Source organism: Melanotaenia boesemani, chromosome 21 (genome assembly GCF_017639745.1).
Source record: "Melanotaenia boesemani isolate fMelBoe1 chromosome 21, fMelBoe1.pri, whole genome shotgun sequence".
NCBI classification, from domain to species: domain Eukaryota; kingdom Metazoa; phylum Chordata; class Actinopteri; order Atheriniformes; family Melanotaeniidae; genus Melanotaenia; species Melanotaenia boesemani.
The window spans coordinates 4,831,430-4,848,096 of NC_055702.1; the positions used below are offsets into that span (position 1 = coordinate 4,831,430).

General features: G+C 39.3%; 1 protein-coding gene across 2 annotated transcripts in view; it reads left to right on the forward strand.

Moving 5' to 3' along the window:
* Window positions 1-16,667, forward strand: part of LOC121632868 (PH and SEC7 domain-containing protein 1-like) — a 99,455-nt gene that overhangs the window by 43,842 nt on the left and 38,946 nt on the right. For both annotated transcript variants that reach the window (XM_041974642.1, XM_041974643.1), the window contains exons 6-10: window positions 2,715-2,909; window positions 5,154-5,234; window positions 5,817-5,929; window positions 7,060-7,118; window positions 9,406-9,495. In XM_041974642.1, coding sequence (XP_041830576.1) covers window positions 2,715-2,909; window positions 5,154-5,234; window positions 5,817-5,929; window positions 7,060-7,118; window positions 9,406-9,495 — 538 coding nt within the window. The remainder of the gene's footprint in view (window positions 1-2,714; window positions 2,910-5,153; window positions 5,235-5,816; window positions 5,930-7,059; window positions 7,119-9,405; window positions 9,496-16,667) is intronic.

Below are 16,667 nucleotides of genomic sequence, written 5' to 3' on the forward strand. Positions count from 1 at the left end.
AATGTCAATGTCTGTCTGCCTCTCTGGAGCAGGTGTTCCCCTGACTTAGGTCTGTGAAGTGGACAGTGATGCGTTCAGGGTACAAGGCAAGGGGAAGAAGAGGGAAAAGAGGGAGAAAAGGGGTAAGCGGGACAAGCGGTCGAGGGCAACATGCTGGTCAGGTGACCACAAAGAGGACGGCATCTATTTTCTGCTGTCATAGCTCGTCTGCAGCCGTGGAGCATAGGCATTTTACAAACAGGAGGTCTTACAGGTAGGTACCTGCCCAGGAACCTGTCTCACCTGTCCGTCGTGTACAAATGACAATTTGAATATCATGTCTGAAAATTCAAATATTGTTTTTGGTGTCAGATACTAGGCAGATCTATTCTCTAATCTGCGTCATTATTGGCAGATTCTGAGGAAACCGAGTGAGTGTGTCGCTCATAAAAGCCTTTGAAGCAGCGATACTGAGATGCAGTGTTTACTTTTAATTAACATCCACTTTTCAAACACAAAGTTTCGAGGTAAAGTTCCCCTTTCCTTTTGGGGATAAAGAATTAGCAGTCATCAGGATTGTTACATGACCCTCCTTGATCCTCTTAAGAAAAGAGTGAAGAGAAGAAAAGAGGTCTGATCCTTTGTTGACATTCCAACTTTACTTCTAGCTTACATAAAGAACTGGATAGATGGTCTTAACATAACTGTAAAGATATCCATGGTCCCCAGATGATTATTCTTAAGGATTTCATATTTATTCCTCCTCTTACACAGCCTGTGGTCAGCAATGTCTCAATCACGGTTTGGTTACGTGAACTCTGATCTCTGCTGTGTTTCCACAGCCAGCAGTATCCTTACCAGCTAGTAGGGGTATTAGCTGGATAGCAGTAGCTGCCTCAGCTTTGTAATAGCGTGATGTCAGATAAGAGCAACTCCTTCCTTGGAATATAACAAAGATCAATGCGACGGAGAACCAAAGGAGGAGAATGGTGGACATCCAGGAGTTTGTGTTCTTTCTTCTTGGCATGTGGCTTTAAACAACAAAAATTCCACTTTAAACATGGCGGTGTTCCTGCTTTCGTCTTATTGCCGAGCCACATGGGAAGTGATGATTCTTTCAACCAATCAACGGATTGCAGTGTGCCAAGCTTCATCATTTAGGGTCTGATCAGTAAGACTGGGACCCCAACAGAAGGGTCCCAAAAGAGTAGGATGGGTTGAATTAAATATTCTGTGACCCTTCCAAGGTTTTACCTGTGGAAACACAAAAATCCACCTACGACTCCTTGGTGGAAATGGGACTTAATGTAGATTTAGTCGATATTGACACGATAGCTCATCCATCCATCCATCCATCCATCCATCCATCCATCCATCCATGACATATCATTGATTATGTCTTTCTTTGGGTGGTAACACTAAATTTAATTAAAGTTGAAGTCCCAGTTACTCTTCCTTTGATTTTCTATCGTGTTCTAATTGGTTCTATATATGGTTCTCAGATGATAAATCAGGGTTCTGTCCAGGTCAAAGTCTTGTTTTGTCTAGAAACTTGTGAATGGTCATGTGCGTAATAATGACATCAACCAGAACTGTGCAGTGTTTCACTGAGATGGAGAACCTTTTTAAACACAACACCTGCCAAGTATCAGCATGGTGACGCATTAGCTTGAGCCTCTGTGTACTTTGCAAAACACAGCTGACCTTTGCGCCCTCACATTTTCTTTACCAGTGAGTATGTGTTGTTAATTAGTGTTTGCAGTGGTGTGATTTTCCTCACTTGTGTACTGTGTAATGATGTCCAAATGAGGGGGGGGGGGGGGGGGGGGGGTTCTGGGAATGAGGATTTTCTCTGCATGCTGCTCATGTTGAGAAATACAAATGAAAGCTTGCTTTGTTCAGGAAGTGTTTCTTGTGTTTTGAATTAAAGCCGTGGGCTGCCAGACAGTCATTGTTTTCTCTGGCCAACTGGTGTAACCACACTGGCCACTCAGCTCTGGATAGACAAAGCCCCCATCATCATCATCAGTTCAGCAAATGAACCCAGGGACCTTATTTCTGTCTTACATATTTTAGCAGAGGCTGTAGAAGTAGTTCAGTTTTAGATCAGTGTGACATAACATGCTTAAATTATTATCAGAGTAATTCAGATGTAATGAGTTTTTCACTTCTGAACTGGCTAATGCTTTGAAGGGGCTTAATTAGTAAGTAACAGTGAAAATGCAAGGAAGCTGGCCAGAGAGGAGATGTAAGGTGAATGCATGCTTAAACTGTAGAATCACAACATGTATTATGCTTAAATCTAAACTAAAAAAAAGATTACATTAGATCAAAATGTGCACTTATGATGTTCTGCCCAGCTAGAAGTCTTTTAGTTTACTTACATTATCCTTCAGTCAAGTGTTCACCTTTAGGCTACCTTTTGGATCAGCGTCACTGTTTTTGTCTTTCCGTTGTGTATTTTTAATATTCTTGACTTTCTTACATAAAACCTGAAACCTAGTGACTACTGATTTACTGGACTTAATAGTTTTTAATATATCATCTGAGTCTGTATTCTTTCTTTTACATTCTCTTTTTCACTGTTCTTATCAATTATTAACCAGTTTCTTTTCCATCCTGAGCCATAATGTGCTTCATCTTTCTGTCGAACTGCATCTCAGCGCCTGATTTTAATCACACTTTTTTACTCTCGTCTTTTCCCTTTCCCACACCCTTATCATCAACCCTTTTAGCAGAGAAAAAGCACGTCTGGCGACGGACTCAGAACTGGACCAAGACCTCAGCGAGCGGCTCTGTCTGGGCAGCAGCGACACCCTCACCAACGGCAGCCATCGCGCTGATGTGGCGGCCGCCAAACGCTTGGCCAAACGTCTCTTCAACTTGGAAGGCTTCAGGAAGTCTGATGTGTCGCGTCACCTCAGCAAGAAGTGAGCTGCCTGGGGGTTATTGCTTTGTATAAAAACATTGCAACTTACCGACATCAGTAAATCAGCGTGAGACTGATACATCAATATAGATAATGGGAGGCGAGTGAAGCAGGGGGCACTTGCCTTTATAAGAATGGTCCAACATGATCGTCCAAACTCTCAGCAAGCTCTTAAATGATGTCAACAAACCTGCAAACTTGTCGCTATTCTGCAAAAATTTCTGTTTCTGAATGGAAATATGGTACCATGTATATTTTATAGATTTAGAGAGTTTTTGATTGGGTGGAGGAGTCTTTGCAATGACACAACTTTAACTGATGAAAAAGGTGTCGAGAGAGCTTTCCTTCAGGGACCAGACTTTCAGCAAAAACTGGGAACACTTTCATCTTTAAAGTAAAATATTTTTTATGGAATACGTCAGTGTCTCATTTGGCCAAACACAACCACGATAGTGGCATTTATTTCCCAGTGGATAAAGCCAACTTTTCCCTCCAACTTTTCATTCGTGGACATTAACGGTTGTTCAGAAGTAATTCTCGTTATCTGTCAGCAGTATAATCTGCTGTGTAACTTAACGTTGTGTAGAGCGTTGTGATCCATTTCTCTGAAGCCGTGGTTCTCAAACTGGGGGTCGGGACCCTCATGGGGGTCATGAGATCATTTCAGGGGTTTCCAGATCATTGTAAGACATATATAGCCTATCAAATAAACATGGAATTTTTATTTTAAATTAAACTTTTACTAAAGAGATAAATCTTAGAAATTAGCACCTTAATCTTTTAACACACTAATGCATAAACATCAAAGTTAATACACACGTCATATTAAAATGTGAATTTGACATTATCTCCGTGAGAGAAGCTGATTTTGGGCATGTAGGTGCCTTGTCACAGCGGATGAAGATTGTGATTACTAAGTAGTCACGTGGGTGGGGCCGCGAACATCAGCGTATATTATCTTTGTGGTTGTGGCTCAAAATGTTTGAGAACCACTGGTCTAACGTCACCTTTTCCAACATGTTAATCTTTATAATGAAAAGTTCCGTCTGCTTGTTAGCACGTCAGCTAACATCAGTACAAAGTGACCTTTTTCACAACCACTGAGTTAGCAGGTACGATGTAAACAAGTTTCTTTCACCCCACAATCAGGTAGACTATACCGCATTAAACGTCCTTATGGAACAATCAGCTGGATTTTTTCCATGTGTAAAGGCTTTAAGTTTTCCACCATGCTTCAACCTTCCCCAATGATTGAGGTTCCATGTCTTAGATGAGAATGTCTTCAGTCTTTTACTGATTTTACTCTTGGATATTATATCCAATCATTTTACTGATCTGTTGCAAAGTAGTTTAGATAAACTTCACCGGGTGTGTTTTTAACCCTTGTACAACCTTTTTCAATCAGTATTATTTTTGTTCCAACTTTGTTTTTCTGTTTTTGGCAATTTTTTAAATTCAAATTTTAACATTTGTATTGAATTTGGCATATTTCTGATTCAAAATAGGATTTATATTCTATGTAAACTATACTATTCTTTATTCACATTTTAAAATATCACAATTGTTTCAGGAACATTTCTGACATTGGATGAAAACCATTGTTGCTAACTATGTTACTGTGTTCGCAATAATGGATTGTTTTGCAATGCACTAAGCAGTTATTAAAATATCTAATATATATGGCCGTAAAATGTGATTTATCACACCTTAACTACTCCCATAGCAATGTCTGAGGATTGAATGATAAAATATCAGAAGCTACCCAATAATTCCAAAATAAAAGTTAAATTTGCATGTTTTGGAAAAAACGACCCCCTTTGCTGTATCTTATCTTTATTTAACAGATGCCAATCAAACAGGACCAGTGCACTGTTGTCTGTTCATTTACTAATGAACTCTGCCAATGAGGTGCAGTGTTTTAATAGATCTTATAGATCTTAATAGCTGTCCGTCACTCTGTCAGCTGCTTGCTCGTGCTGATGAGAAAGAATTTTGGATTAAAGGATTTTTCGTACATTCTGACAGTTGCACCCGGGGAATTTTCTCTTTTTTTCCTTCTCTTTTATTTTGGCCTCCGGTCTGCATCTTGAGCTGACGGCGCCAGTGCACGCTGAGCTGAAAAAGCTGCTGTTTGAACAAATCTTGTTCTTGTATGGCCACTGTAGCTTCTTTGTTTCTTCCTCTATTGATTTTCTGCTGTCATACCCCCGACTTAAATGTTGTTTTACGTCTTGTCTTTCTTCAGTAATGACTTCAGTCGCATGGTTGCAGAGGAATATCTTAGTTTCTTCAACTTCACCGGCCTCGCTCTTGACCAGGCACTGCGGTAAGAACGCACAGTCGACAGACAGTAAAGTTCCCTGCCAGCTCTTTAGCACAAACCATAAATTCTTTTGATTAAATATGAATGCACACTATGAATTTTTAAAGGTTGACTGTGTCTAAAGCATCAGTGTTCATCTCCACCTCACAGAGTCCTTTCCTGGGTGTTACGGTGGCTTTGATTTGGTTTTAATTAGATTGAAACCTGCACTTTCTGATGTATTAATGCTGTTTTAGTCTGTAGAGGATTGTCTCCCCTGGTAAACACTGCTACCTAGAGGGCAGCTCTGGCACTGCACACAAATGACAGTTTGAACATTATCTGCTTTGTAGTCATGCGTATTTTGTTTTTAACATTTAAATTAATTGTACTTTGGCTGGCCATCCTCCACCTTTACATGCTGTTATTAAACTAATTAATAAGAAACAAAAAACGAGTAAAAGTAAAATTAAAGCAGCAACATGGCTGTAAAAAACAAATAAATAAATAAATTACATGTATGAGTTTTATTTATTTATTTTTTTTTTTTAGGATTAAAATTAGGTCATCTGTTTGTTAACCATCTTGACTGTGTTTGTGCTGCAGGACTTTCCTTCGGCAGTTTGCCCTGATGGGGGAGACTCAGGAGAGGGAGAGGGTGCTGTCACACTTTTCAAGGCGTTACTTGGACTGCAACCCAAAAGTCATACCATCAGAGGGTAAGCCCTGAGTTGTCTCACAAGCTCAGTGGAAAATGGACAAAAACAAACATTAATGTGCAGAAATCTCCATCCAGCCCAGTTTTTTCTTTATAGTTTCTCTTCAGACTTTCTTGTGTTATTTTAAAGTGGTCTTGAGAAACAGTTCTGCAGACCTTCTGAGGGTCTTTCAGCTACTTTTTCACTTACGTTCAGTCCTGGCCCTGTACCAGATTGTTTTCAGAGGAATGGGTTGTTCATTTGTTTAGCCACTAGACTGGCTAGACTACATGAACCGGTGTTGTGTCGACACATGACAGTAAACTTAGGATTTAATCATTTTAAAGCCCTTTGCTATTTGTAACCTGTTGCAAAGAAGCATGTTTTCTTCAAAACATGCCAAAAGATAACAGTTTAACATACATAAAATAGTATTTTATCCACCAGCAAGGTGGTTCCCAGAGAGCTGTTAGTTGGGCATTGATGGGAACATAACACTTGGGTTCACATACTGAGGGTGTCTTTAGCAAATTTTTTCTTTCCTGAAACACTTGTTGCCTGATATATCTTTCAAAATGGCTCTCACACTGGCAGCAACATCTCATGTGTAAAAATATACACAAGATGAATTAATTTAACTTGTCTGCATGACTGCTGGCAGCCCAATCATTCTCACTGCGAGGGGCTCAAATCTTCAGTCCAGTTAAAGTTATGCTAACTTTATCGTCTCAGAAAGTTCTTATAAGAAAATGTAAATGTAGAAAACATGTATGCATTGTTCCCCTGGATGTTATACTGGACTGGTTTGGATTACACTACGGCACCCAAATCCCTGAGGGTAAATGTGTCACTGCTGGCTGTGGTAAAGGATTTGATCAGCTTGTTTTAGCTGGTGCACACGTTTAAAAAAAGCCTAAAGGCGGGAGGGATTCCCTAGGAATTACTAGGGAAAATTTGAATTAGTTATAGATAGAAAGTAAGGGAAATTAAATTTGTGTATTATTAATATTATTATTATTGTTTTATTAATTGTCACTGTTTTATCTGTTTTTTTCCATTTATCAATGAAAGTGGAGAGTAAATCTGATTTTTTCCCACCTACCTTGGTTAGTCATTTAGCTGATGGGCCTAACAATGTTTTCATCCCACAGATGCAGTCCACACACTTACCTGTGCCCTAATGCTGCTGAACACTGATCTGCATGGTCAGGTGAGTGACAGTTCAGATTGTCTGGGTGAGCAAATTTTGTGTGAAAGAGAAGCTGCTGCACACAGAAGGGGGACGTTTTAATAGCTGTACTCTTTTAAAAGCTCCCTTTCATGAACTGTGAAGTTTTGCAAATATAAGACTCACTCTGATCACCATCTGATCCGGGTCCTCCTGCTGAGCTTCTTTTCACCATCATTAATCTGCTCCTTTTAAAGTCACAGCCTTCCTTTGCAAATCTGGGCCATTGGCAGCTCTGCTCTGTGATAGTGCAGCTCAGTGGATGAATGATTAATTAAAGTGATGGGATTGGGGATCAGCTCTTACATAGAAGAGCATTTCAGGAAAGTTTCAACACATTTTAACAGATTTAAATTTGACTTTTTGCTGTGATTGTTCTCGTCAGTGCCCTCCTCATCTTCATGATGAGAGACAGGCCACAACTTTTCAAACAAGATTTATTCAGATTATTTGTGATTAATCCATTAATTGTTTTTGAGGAAACATAAGATTCGTTAACGCAGTATGATAGCTCTATTCCTGACTTTCCAAGCTGATGATTAAAAAACAAACTGCCATAATATAGAAACAAAAAATAAGATAAATAAAAAATAAACACTAAATTGTAAATTTATTTGCTTATCCATGTCTTTTAATGATAATTTTTTTTTTAAAAAAAAAGTTTAAATCGTTAAAACTAAAAACTTAAACTGCATTTAAATTAAAAAGTGGTTAATTTCCCTTACAGACATTATATGTCTGTAAAGGACGCTTTGGTCTGACAGATCAGACCAGAGTGGAGATGGTAAGTCATAATGCACAAAAGCACATTTACAGAAAATCATCAGAAAAACTTATCAGCACAAACGAAACAAGCTACAGGACCTGGACAGCTTGTGGTCACTGCCTGGACCAGAAACTCTTCTGTACACCAAAATATTCTTCTGCCAAATGTGAGGCTATCTGTCTTACAGCTAAAGCTTGGCTAAAATGGATTCATGTAACAGGACAGTGATGCCAAACACAGCAGAAATTTACAATAGAATGACTCAGAAAAAAAAAAAAAGTCGAGGTGTTACCATGATCCAGTTAAAGTCCAGACCTCAACCTTGTGGGACCTTCAGAGAGCTGTGCAGAAACAGTTGCTGCAAATCTTAATTAAACTGAAGCAATGTTGGACAGAAGAGGAGGGGCTAAATTCCTCCACAATGATGTGAGAAACTGATAACGTCGTGCAGAAAATTATAAATTATATTGCTGCTAAAGGTGGTTCTACAAGCTGCTGAATCGCAGGGTGATTGTTTTACAGAGACTTCTCTTTTATTTCTTTTTTATTGTCCTATCCAGCATTGTAGCAAACAGAATGAAGGTCTGGCTGCTGTGTTGTGCAGAACAAATTTGCTTCGCCAAGAGGAGCTTTACGGGTATAAGGCTTCTCTTGATAATCTCATTTTTTATTTCTTTATTTGTTTAAATATATTGTTTTATCTTATTTATTTGGTATTATGGTATTTATTTAATCTTGCTGGACTTGACCGGAGGGGCCAGAAAAAAAAGAGTAATGGAGAAAAGTAAAAAGGAAAGTGGTAAAAAGGAAGAGGAGAAAAAGATACAGTGGACAGAAGCAACGACCTTCAGTCCAACCTGACACCAGACAACCAACTGCTACACCTGAGAATTTCTTACAGCTTTTACAGGTAAACTAAGCTGACAGTCATTAGGAGTTTCTAAAACAAATAACCAAGACAACAACAAGATGTATCACAACAACAACCAAAGTACCAAAGACACACACATAAAAAAGAAAAAAGAAAACCCTAAACAAAAATAGCTTGTGTATAAACCCAGTGGACAGCATGCAGAGTATAAGGAGTGAGGAGCGATCAGAGACGATGAAGGCAGACCAGACATCCGGACGATCAGCGGCAATCCCGGAGCAAGACACCCCTCCACTAAGACTACCCCGGTTTTGTAAATCCCTCTAAACTTCAAGAAACACAGGCGTGATATAATTTATTTAGATAACAAAAAGATACCTCAACACAAAAAAGAGATACTGTATTCATAAACCTAGCTTCATACAACTGAAAGTTTTTTGTTTTTTTTTAATGGATTTTTGTTCCCAGAAAAGTTTGCATTGTGTTGGTGTGGAGTAGGAAAAATCTGAACATGTAACCTTCAGAGAAAACCATGGCTGTAACACAAGTCTGTGTGAGGAGAACAGTTTGTGTTAAAGAGAGATGAAAAATGTTTACTTGTATGAAATGATGGGATATTTATTTTTTTCCAGAACATTGGCAAGAGGATGTCATGTACACAGTTCATTGGCAACCTGGAAGGACTGAACGATGGCCAAGATTTTCCCAAAGATCAGCTTAAAGTAAGTAAGCTATTTTCAAGTCTAAAATAGAACACACACAAACACACACATCCATAGGCTGGCATGCACAAATGGGAGCAAACAGATTTAGCGTGCCAGCTTTGTATTGTCCCTCAGATCTGTGCGACTGGCTGTTTGGCCTGCGTTAGCTGCCAGCTGGCATTCTCTTTATCCCCAGAGGCCTCCAATCAGAAGCCTGCCTGAGCTCACCACTTCCTGGTACACTCAGGCTACAGAAGACTAATTGTTGTTTGATCTGGAGACGTGGGGAGTTGTACACAACCAGCCTTGGGGTATCTGTGCATCACTTCTGCAGCATTACATTAACCTATTAGCCGAATCCTGTTGCCGCATTAGATCATGAACCAGCAGACAAGGTTCATTCAGAGGCCTCGGGCGTGATGTGGTGAAATGACCCAATCAGTGTGTGTTTCCAGCCTATCTGCGCTCCTGATGATGATGCAGAGTGGTCCATCATCATGCCACAGGCCCCCAGAGTGCCAGTCAACAAGTAGTAATGGTGTATTTATGATGCATGAGGGAGAGAGAGAGAGGCTGCGTCCTTCTGCTGCTGTGACGGACTGAAATGAAAAGCTGTGCTGGTTATTAAGGGCAGATAGTGGCCGCCTTGTGGCCGCGAGCAGATAGAAGCGAAGACAAACCAAGTGGTGCATTACATGTTTCATTTGTACTTGTATAAATCCAAGAACAGTTTTTTTAATTATGCCTTCCACTCTCCACAAGCTCTTTTATTCTCTTTCTCTCTAAACGAGACTCTTCTTTCTTCCCCTCAAGCCAAACACTCTTTTCTTCCGTCCTCGGACTCAGTAAAACGTTCTCCTTCTCCACTCCTTATCTTGGCTGTTTAGCTGCAGTGGAGTATAATCTCTGTCTGTAGACCGAGTCTTTGCCACCTTTAGCTGCCGTCTTTCACCTCCTCCCTGCTCTGCTCTCTTTTCTTCTTGCCTTCTATCATTGCTGCTTTTGTCCTCTCTTTTCCAGTCTTATCCCGTCTTCTGCTGGATTGCACCAGCTGTCTATTTCTTGCTGAAGAGTTAGTTGGTTTTTTTCCTGCAAATGTCTGCCTGCTGCATGTGCAAACAAACAATGTACAAGAAATGTGAGTGAATCACATAAAATTCATTTGCAAAGCAAAACCTTAAAAGGTGTTAAGATGTTTTATTTGCAGTGGGTGATTTACCAGTTTATACAAAAAAGAAAAAAAAGATTTGTTATGATAACAGGGAACTGAGGGGGATCTTTTTCACCGCTGTGCCACTGTTGAGCAGTGAAAATGGAGGAAGTTGAAGTTGAACATGATAAAAAAGAGGAGCCGTATCTGTTGTCTGGAGATACTCTGGTTTTAAAAGGTGCAGATGCTGTTTTAGCTTCATTTGTTTAATTTTTTATGAATTTTGCAGCCATATAGATGGCATTTGGTGGCATAACACTGCAGAAAGTTTTGGAGTGGCTGGAGAGCATGATTAGCTGTAACATCTGAACCACCCTCCAACTCATTTACCCAGTCAGAACGTGGATTAAAAAACATCTTCTGGTTCTGGTACCAGGAAGTCAGAAGCAGATCATTTGGAGGAGCCTAAATGGACCTTGCTTCATACTGATGCCATCAGAATAATTTCCCAGAGTCTGAGAGTTTGGAGGCATGTGCAGTGTGTGACTGGTCTAAAAAGTGTTTAAGCATTGTTAAGTATCAGGATGCCGGTTTGCGGTTCCTCTTCCTGTCAGAGGTTTTAATATTGTGGTTGAAAACACACACATAAGTCAAACGGTATTATGTGACACAGGTAATGTTGCATAATACCATAGTGTCACCAGTATTAGTTAGACTGTTAGAATGAATTTATATAACAAAAATAACCAAACAAATCCCTGTTATTCCTGGAGCTTATGGCACTGACTAGTCAGGTTTAGCACTGGGTTCCAATACCCATCCCTCACGATCAGAATCATCCCAGTAGCTACTTAAAATTACTTAAATGATTTAATAGACTTGTTCCACTGTTTTAAAGAATCAACTCATCATAATACATTTTTTTTAAATATGTTCTTTTTCTCTCTTTTTTAAACTTGGCAAATTTAACTTATAAACAGCCTCTTGTTTGTTCCTGTCCTTGTTTTTTCTCTGTTATCGTTGCATAATTTCCTGATACAAGATTACTTCCACCCCCACCATCACCAGCATCCATACCTCCCTCATTTCCTCCTCTCATTTTCTAGTTTTCCCATTTCCCCTCTCCACATCTGGTACTGGTGTTTGTGCTGTAAGTACATTAGGAGAGAGTCAGAGAAATCCCTCACTCTGTCTCACATAATGTTTCACACTCAGTGCCCCTTCCCTCCTCTTTCCCCAGCTTCCCTCATTTCTATATCCTCACTGTCCATTTTCCTTCCCATTTCTCAAGGTATAAAAGGTCTATTTTTATCCAGCTGCAGCAAATAATTCTCTTCTATAGCATTTTCTTTAACAATTGTGCTTCCTGCTGCGTCCAGAAAACTATTTATCTATTTTGTGTAATGTGTTGTAACCTTTAACTGCATTTTATCAACTTCTCAAACACTCAGAAAAACAGAGCAGAGCTTGTTGGCAAAAAGAAAGAAAGCATTCAGTCTTTGTTCTACAAATACTTACTACTGCTCAAGTCGGAGAAATGAAGCCAATGAGAAGATGTCAACAACTGCAGTTCTTCATTTGGCCACTTGAGGCTTGAAAAGTGAGTTCATAAAGCTACATCATGCTGTAATGGAAAAGGATCTGTTTGGGAATGCTCTGTTATCTGTGCTTGCAACTGTTGTTTCTTGGTTAGCTTTGGTTTCATCTGGCTAAAACTTTGGTCACAATGGTCAGATTCTGTGAGAAAGGGACAGAGATGGGAAAAAAATGTATTCTAAGGCACTCTAACTGTAAGGATTATCTCAATCCTTACAACATGGGTCCACGTGACCCCTGATGCTCTACCTTCACTCAGGTTGCTGCATATTACAATCTATGTTTCTGTGTAGATGCAATTTGCAGTTTAAAAGTTGCAAATCAAGTGAAGCTCACACTTTCCACACAAATTATTTAATTATCTGCCAAATTCGATGCCTTTTTTTAGCCCATTTAATAAAATAAACCAATCATAGCACTTAAAATATATTAAACTGTATGTTTTTTTTGGTGTAATTGTTCCTGTGTATAATTGGTTAATAAATTATTTATGAAAAATTTGATTCAGTGATAGTTTATTGTCATTCTGTCATTAAACATGAGGAACAAAATATTGACTTCGGGTCATGGTGCGTACTAAAATCATTAAGATAAAAAGATAAATAATAAATAGAAAGATACAACACTTGAAAATACTTTTACAGGGGCTCAGTGGGTAGAGTGGTTGTCTTGTAGCCTGACGGATGCCGGTTTGATCCTAGGCCTCTCGAGCTCATGTCGGGGTGTCCCTGAGCAAGACACCGAACCCCAAATTGCTCCTGATGGGTCCGTTGTTACCGCCTTCCATAGCAGCTTCTGGCGTTGGTGTGTGAATGTGATGTATATTGTAAAGTGCTTTGGGTAAAAGTGCTATATAAATACAGACCATTTACCATTCAAAATACATTTTAAATCCTTAAATACTGCAGAGTATAGTCAGCTTAGGTTACACTTTATTCTGACAGCATCCAGATAAAAACTGTTTCTCAGCCTGGTGGTTCTTGCCCGGATGCTGAGCAGCTTTTCGCCTGATGGAAGAGGGACGAAGGGATTGTGTGCAGGATGGGTGGAGTCCTTCATGATGCAGGAAGCCATGTTTCTGCATCTGTTGCTGTAGATCTCTGCAGGAGGTGGTAAGCTGCATCCAGTTGTCTTCTGCTCAGACTTTATCACCCGCTGCAGTTCCTGCTTCTCCATTACTATGTAGCTTCCACAGTAACGCTGCAAGTGTGAGCCCTCCACCACACATCTCAGAACGTTAAAGAACCACTTTTATGAAATTGCAGTGGACAGTATGTTCATAAAGGTTAGCTAGCTAGCTGGAAACTTACAATATGATGCACAAGCATGGTTGCATTCCTAAAATTTTACATTTTCGCCAGAGTCCTCAATTTTAATTTACAGCAAAATACATTTTTACTGTTTGGTGCAAACAAATAAAAAAAAAAAAAGAAAAGTAGTCATTTTCATAATTGTAGAGAATTGCCCTCAAATCTTTTTGTCTTCCCCTTTTTGAACAAAAGTGAAGACCAGACACAAGAAGAGGCATGTTAATGTGTAAATTTGCCAGGAACTTTGCATTAACTGTTAGTCCTCTACAAGGTCCACATCTCCTTGTGTGCAGGTTGTACCTTCCTGCTAAAGATTGACATGGCTGCAATGACAGCACTTTAACCCACTGATATTTTATTTAAAGCTCTTGTTTGCTGCTTACATTAGCAAACTATGCTAACCTCATTTATAGCTGGCATTATAGGACATTAATTGGTCTAAAATGATGTTACTTAGCCCCAGACACAGCCCAAAGCACGACAAGACGGCTTCTTATGATTGCAACTAAGTCTTGCAATAATCCATCTGATTCTCAAAGAAGGTATAACTCTGGCAAGTTTCATGTACAGCCTTAATAAGGTGCCACAACCAGCAGAATTTTAAACTAAAGCAAACAGGCAATGTTTTATGACATTTCATCTTTGTAGCTATACTGCAGATAGATATGTTGGGCATATTTCTGGATCCACCCAAAAATAAATCCACCATAGAGGTAGTGCAGTGTGATTATTTGAGATGGTGCCATATGTTGAAGTTTTACCCGGAGGGACAAGAAACGCTGGATTGGTGCAGAACCACTAAGCCCTGCAGCTAAAACAGAAATCTGCTGCCTGGTGGACTGGAAAATAATGAAAGGGGCTTTGCATTCCCATGACGCTTATTTCCACCACCCCCACTCAGGTAGACGTCGCTCCCTCTGTCATCATCAATTAGTTCCTTTCTTACTGTTGTTTTTTTTTTTTTTTTTTTTTTTTTAGCCTTGTGTTATGACTTCATCTTTATCAGTAACTCTCAATTATTCCCTCTCTACTCTTCCTCGCCGTCTTCTGTCTCAGCAGTTCAGCACCTTTCGATTAAACCTTGTGATATGTTTCCTATTAACACCACAAAGGAGGAGCTGAATGGAACAATCTCCTGCACCGAGTGTGTGAATTGGGCTTCACAACCTCCTTGTACACTTTACATGAACGCTCTAAACGGCTGGTTTTACTTCAGGTTTTGTTGTAAATCTCAGCATTAATTTCACTGCCATGTTAGGAGTCAGTTTTCTATAAACATAGGAGCATTTTGAAGGAGAATTAAAAACACATTTTTAAGAACCAAGGGAAAGACGTCCAGTTTCCTTCTGTTCAAGAACACACCATCATATTCGCCACTGTTTTTCAGATATGTGTTTTGAAGATGTTTTTGAGGAAGTATATAAAATAATAAAGTTCATAAACAACCCTGAATTTTTTTTCACCCATGAGGTGCTTGCTGTTTATTCCTTGCAAAGACTGATTATATAAACAACCAATTGCTTCTGCTCCTAGAGAATAAATACAGATGATAACTCATGATAGAAAAAATAGCTCAGCTCCTCTCATTTTGGGCGTCTCACTTGACAACCTTAACAAACAAATCAAGAAAACTTTGATTTAGCTTTAATTTACTTTTAATGAAATGGTTTAACTCTGGCTTGCTTTGATCCCAGCTTAATGGTCATAAACAACTTTTATGAACATTTTTTTGTAAAATGGTTGGCTCATTCTCACCCTGTTTTATGTTAACCATGTTGATGATTTGAAGGTTTGGAACAGCCAAAAGTTATTTTCCAACGTTGAAGAACATGTTTGCCACACACACTCTGGGCTACACTGAGCTACATTTTTAACATCAACGGTTTTACCCAACAGGAGGCCCCGGTGAGAACTGTGAGGAAGTGATAGAAAACTCCTGAAGTCGCTGCAAATTTTATTGAGATTTTAAACTAAACTCCTGCTCAGATTTTACCAGCTTCGTATGATTTTATTTATAGACAATTTTAACAGGAAACTCAGGTCAGCCATTGATGCTGCAGCTCCACTTAAAACCAAAACTAAAAGATTCAAACTCACACCATCTTGGAGAAGGATCACAGATTTGGTAAAACACCTATTTTTGTAATAGTGTTTCAGTAAACTTGTCAAAGTATTTCACTCGATTTAATATTGTTTTGCACTTCCCGGTAGGTCTTCCCAAAAAAATGTGTTTTAAAACTCCAGCTAGTCCAGAACTCAGCAGCACGCCTTCTGATGAGGACCAGAGGGTGGGAAGAACACCAGTTTTAAAATCGCTGCATTTGCTCCCTGTGCGTTTCAGGATTGATTTTAAGGTTCTTTTAGTGGTTTATAAATGTCTTTATGGTCTTGACCATCTTATCTGACCTACTTATAAATTTTGAGCCTTGTGGACCTTGAGGTCCTCTGGTACCGACTTTTTAGTTATTGCTACAGTCAGGACTAAAAACCTACGGCGCGCCCTCTTTCCACCACTGCAGCCCCGTCTATGGAATGGCCTGCCAGGGAACCTCAGGGCTGTTGATGCTTTTAAAAAAAAGCCTCAAGACCTACCATTTAAATTTAGCTTATAACTGAATTGCTATTTTACCTTGTTTAGGCTACTTCATTTTATAACTCTTTTATTATTTTTATTTTATTGTACCTATTCATTATTTAAAAAAAAAAAACTCCAGTGTTTTCCTCATGGGGACCCTCCATTGCCTGCTTGGTCTGCAGGATTGTTGCCATGGAGATGGCTGTGGTCTGGGTGGCTAGGGACCCTGCAGCATCGGCGGGCAATGAATGTGTGTGACAGAGCAAAGCACTTCTATTGAACAACAGAAGTGCTGTATGAGTGTGTGTGACATGGAGCTTTAAAGCGCTTTTAGTGGTCAAGATGACTAGAAAGCGTTAAATAAATACAGTCTACTAACCTTTTTTTATGTTGTTAAAGGACCAAAGAAACAGCTTTGGATTTAATAATGGGCAGAATTTTCTGTCATTATTTATTTGGTCAGGCTTTAATGGGTTCAACATTTTTATGAGACTCAGTGGCCTCATTAATCCACTCTCATCTATCAGCTAACTTTCCTCAGTTATCGTCAGACTGGATA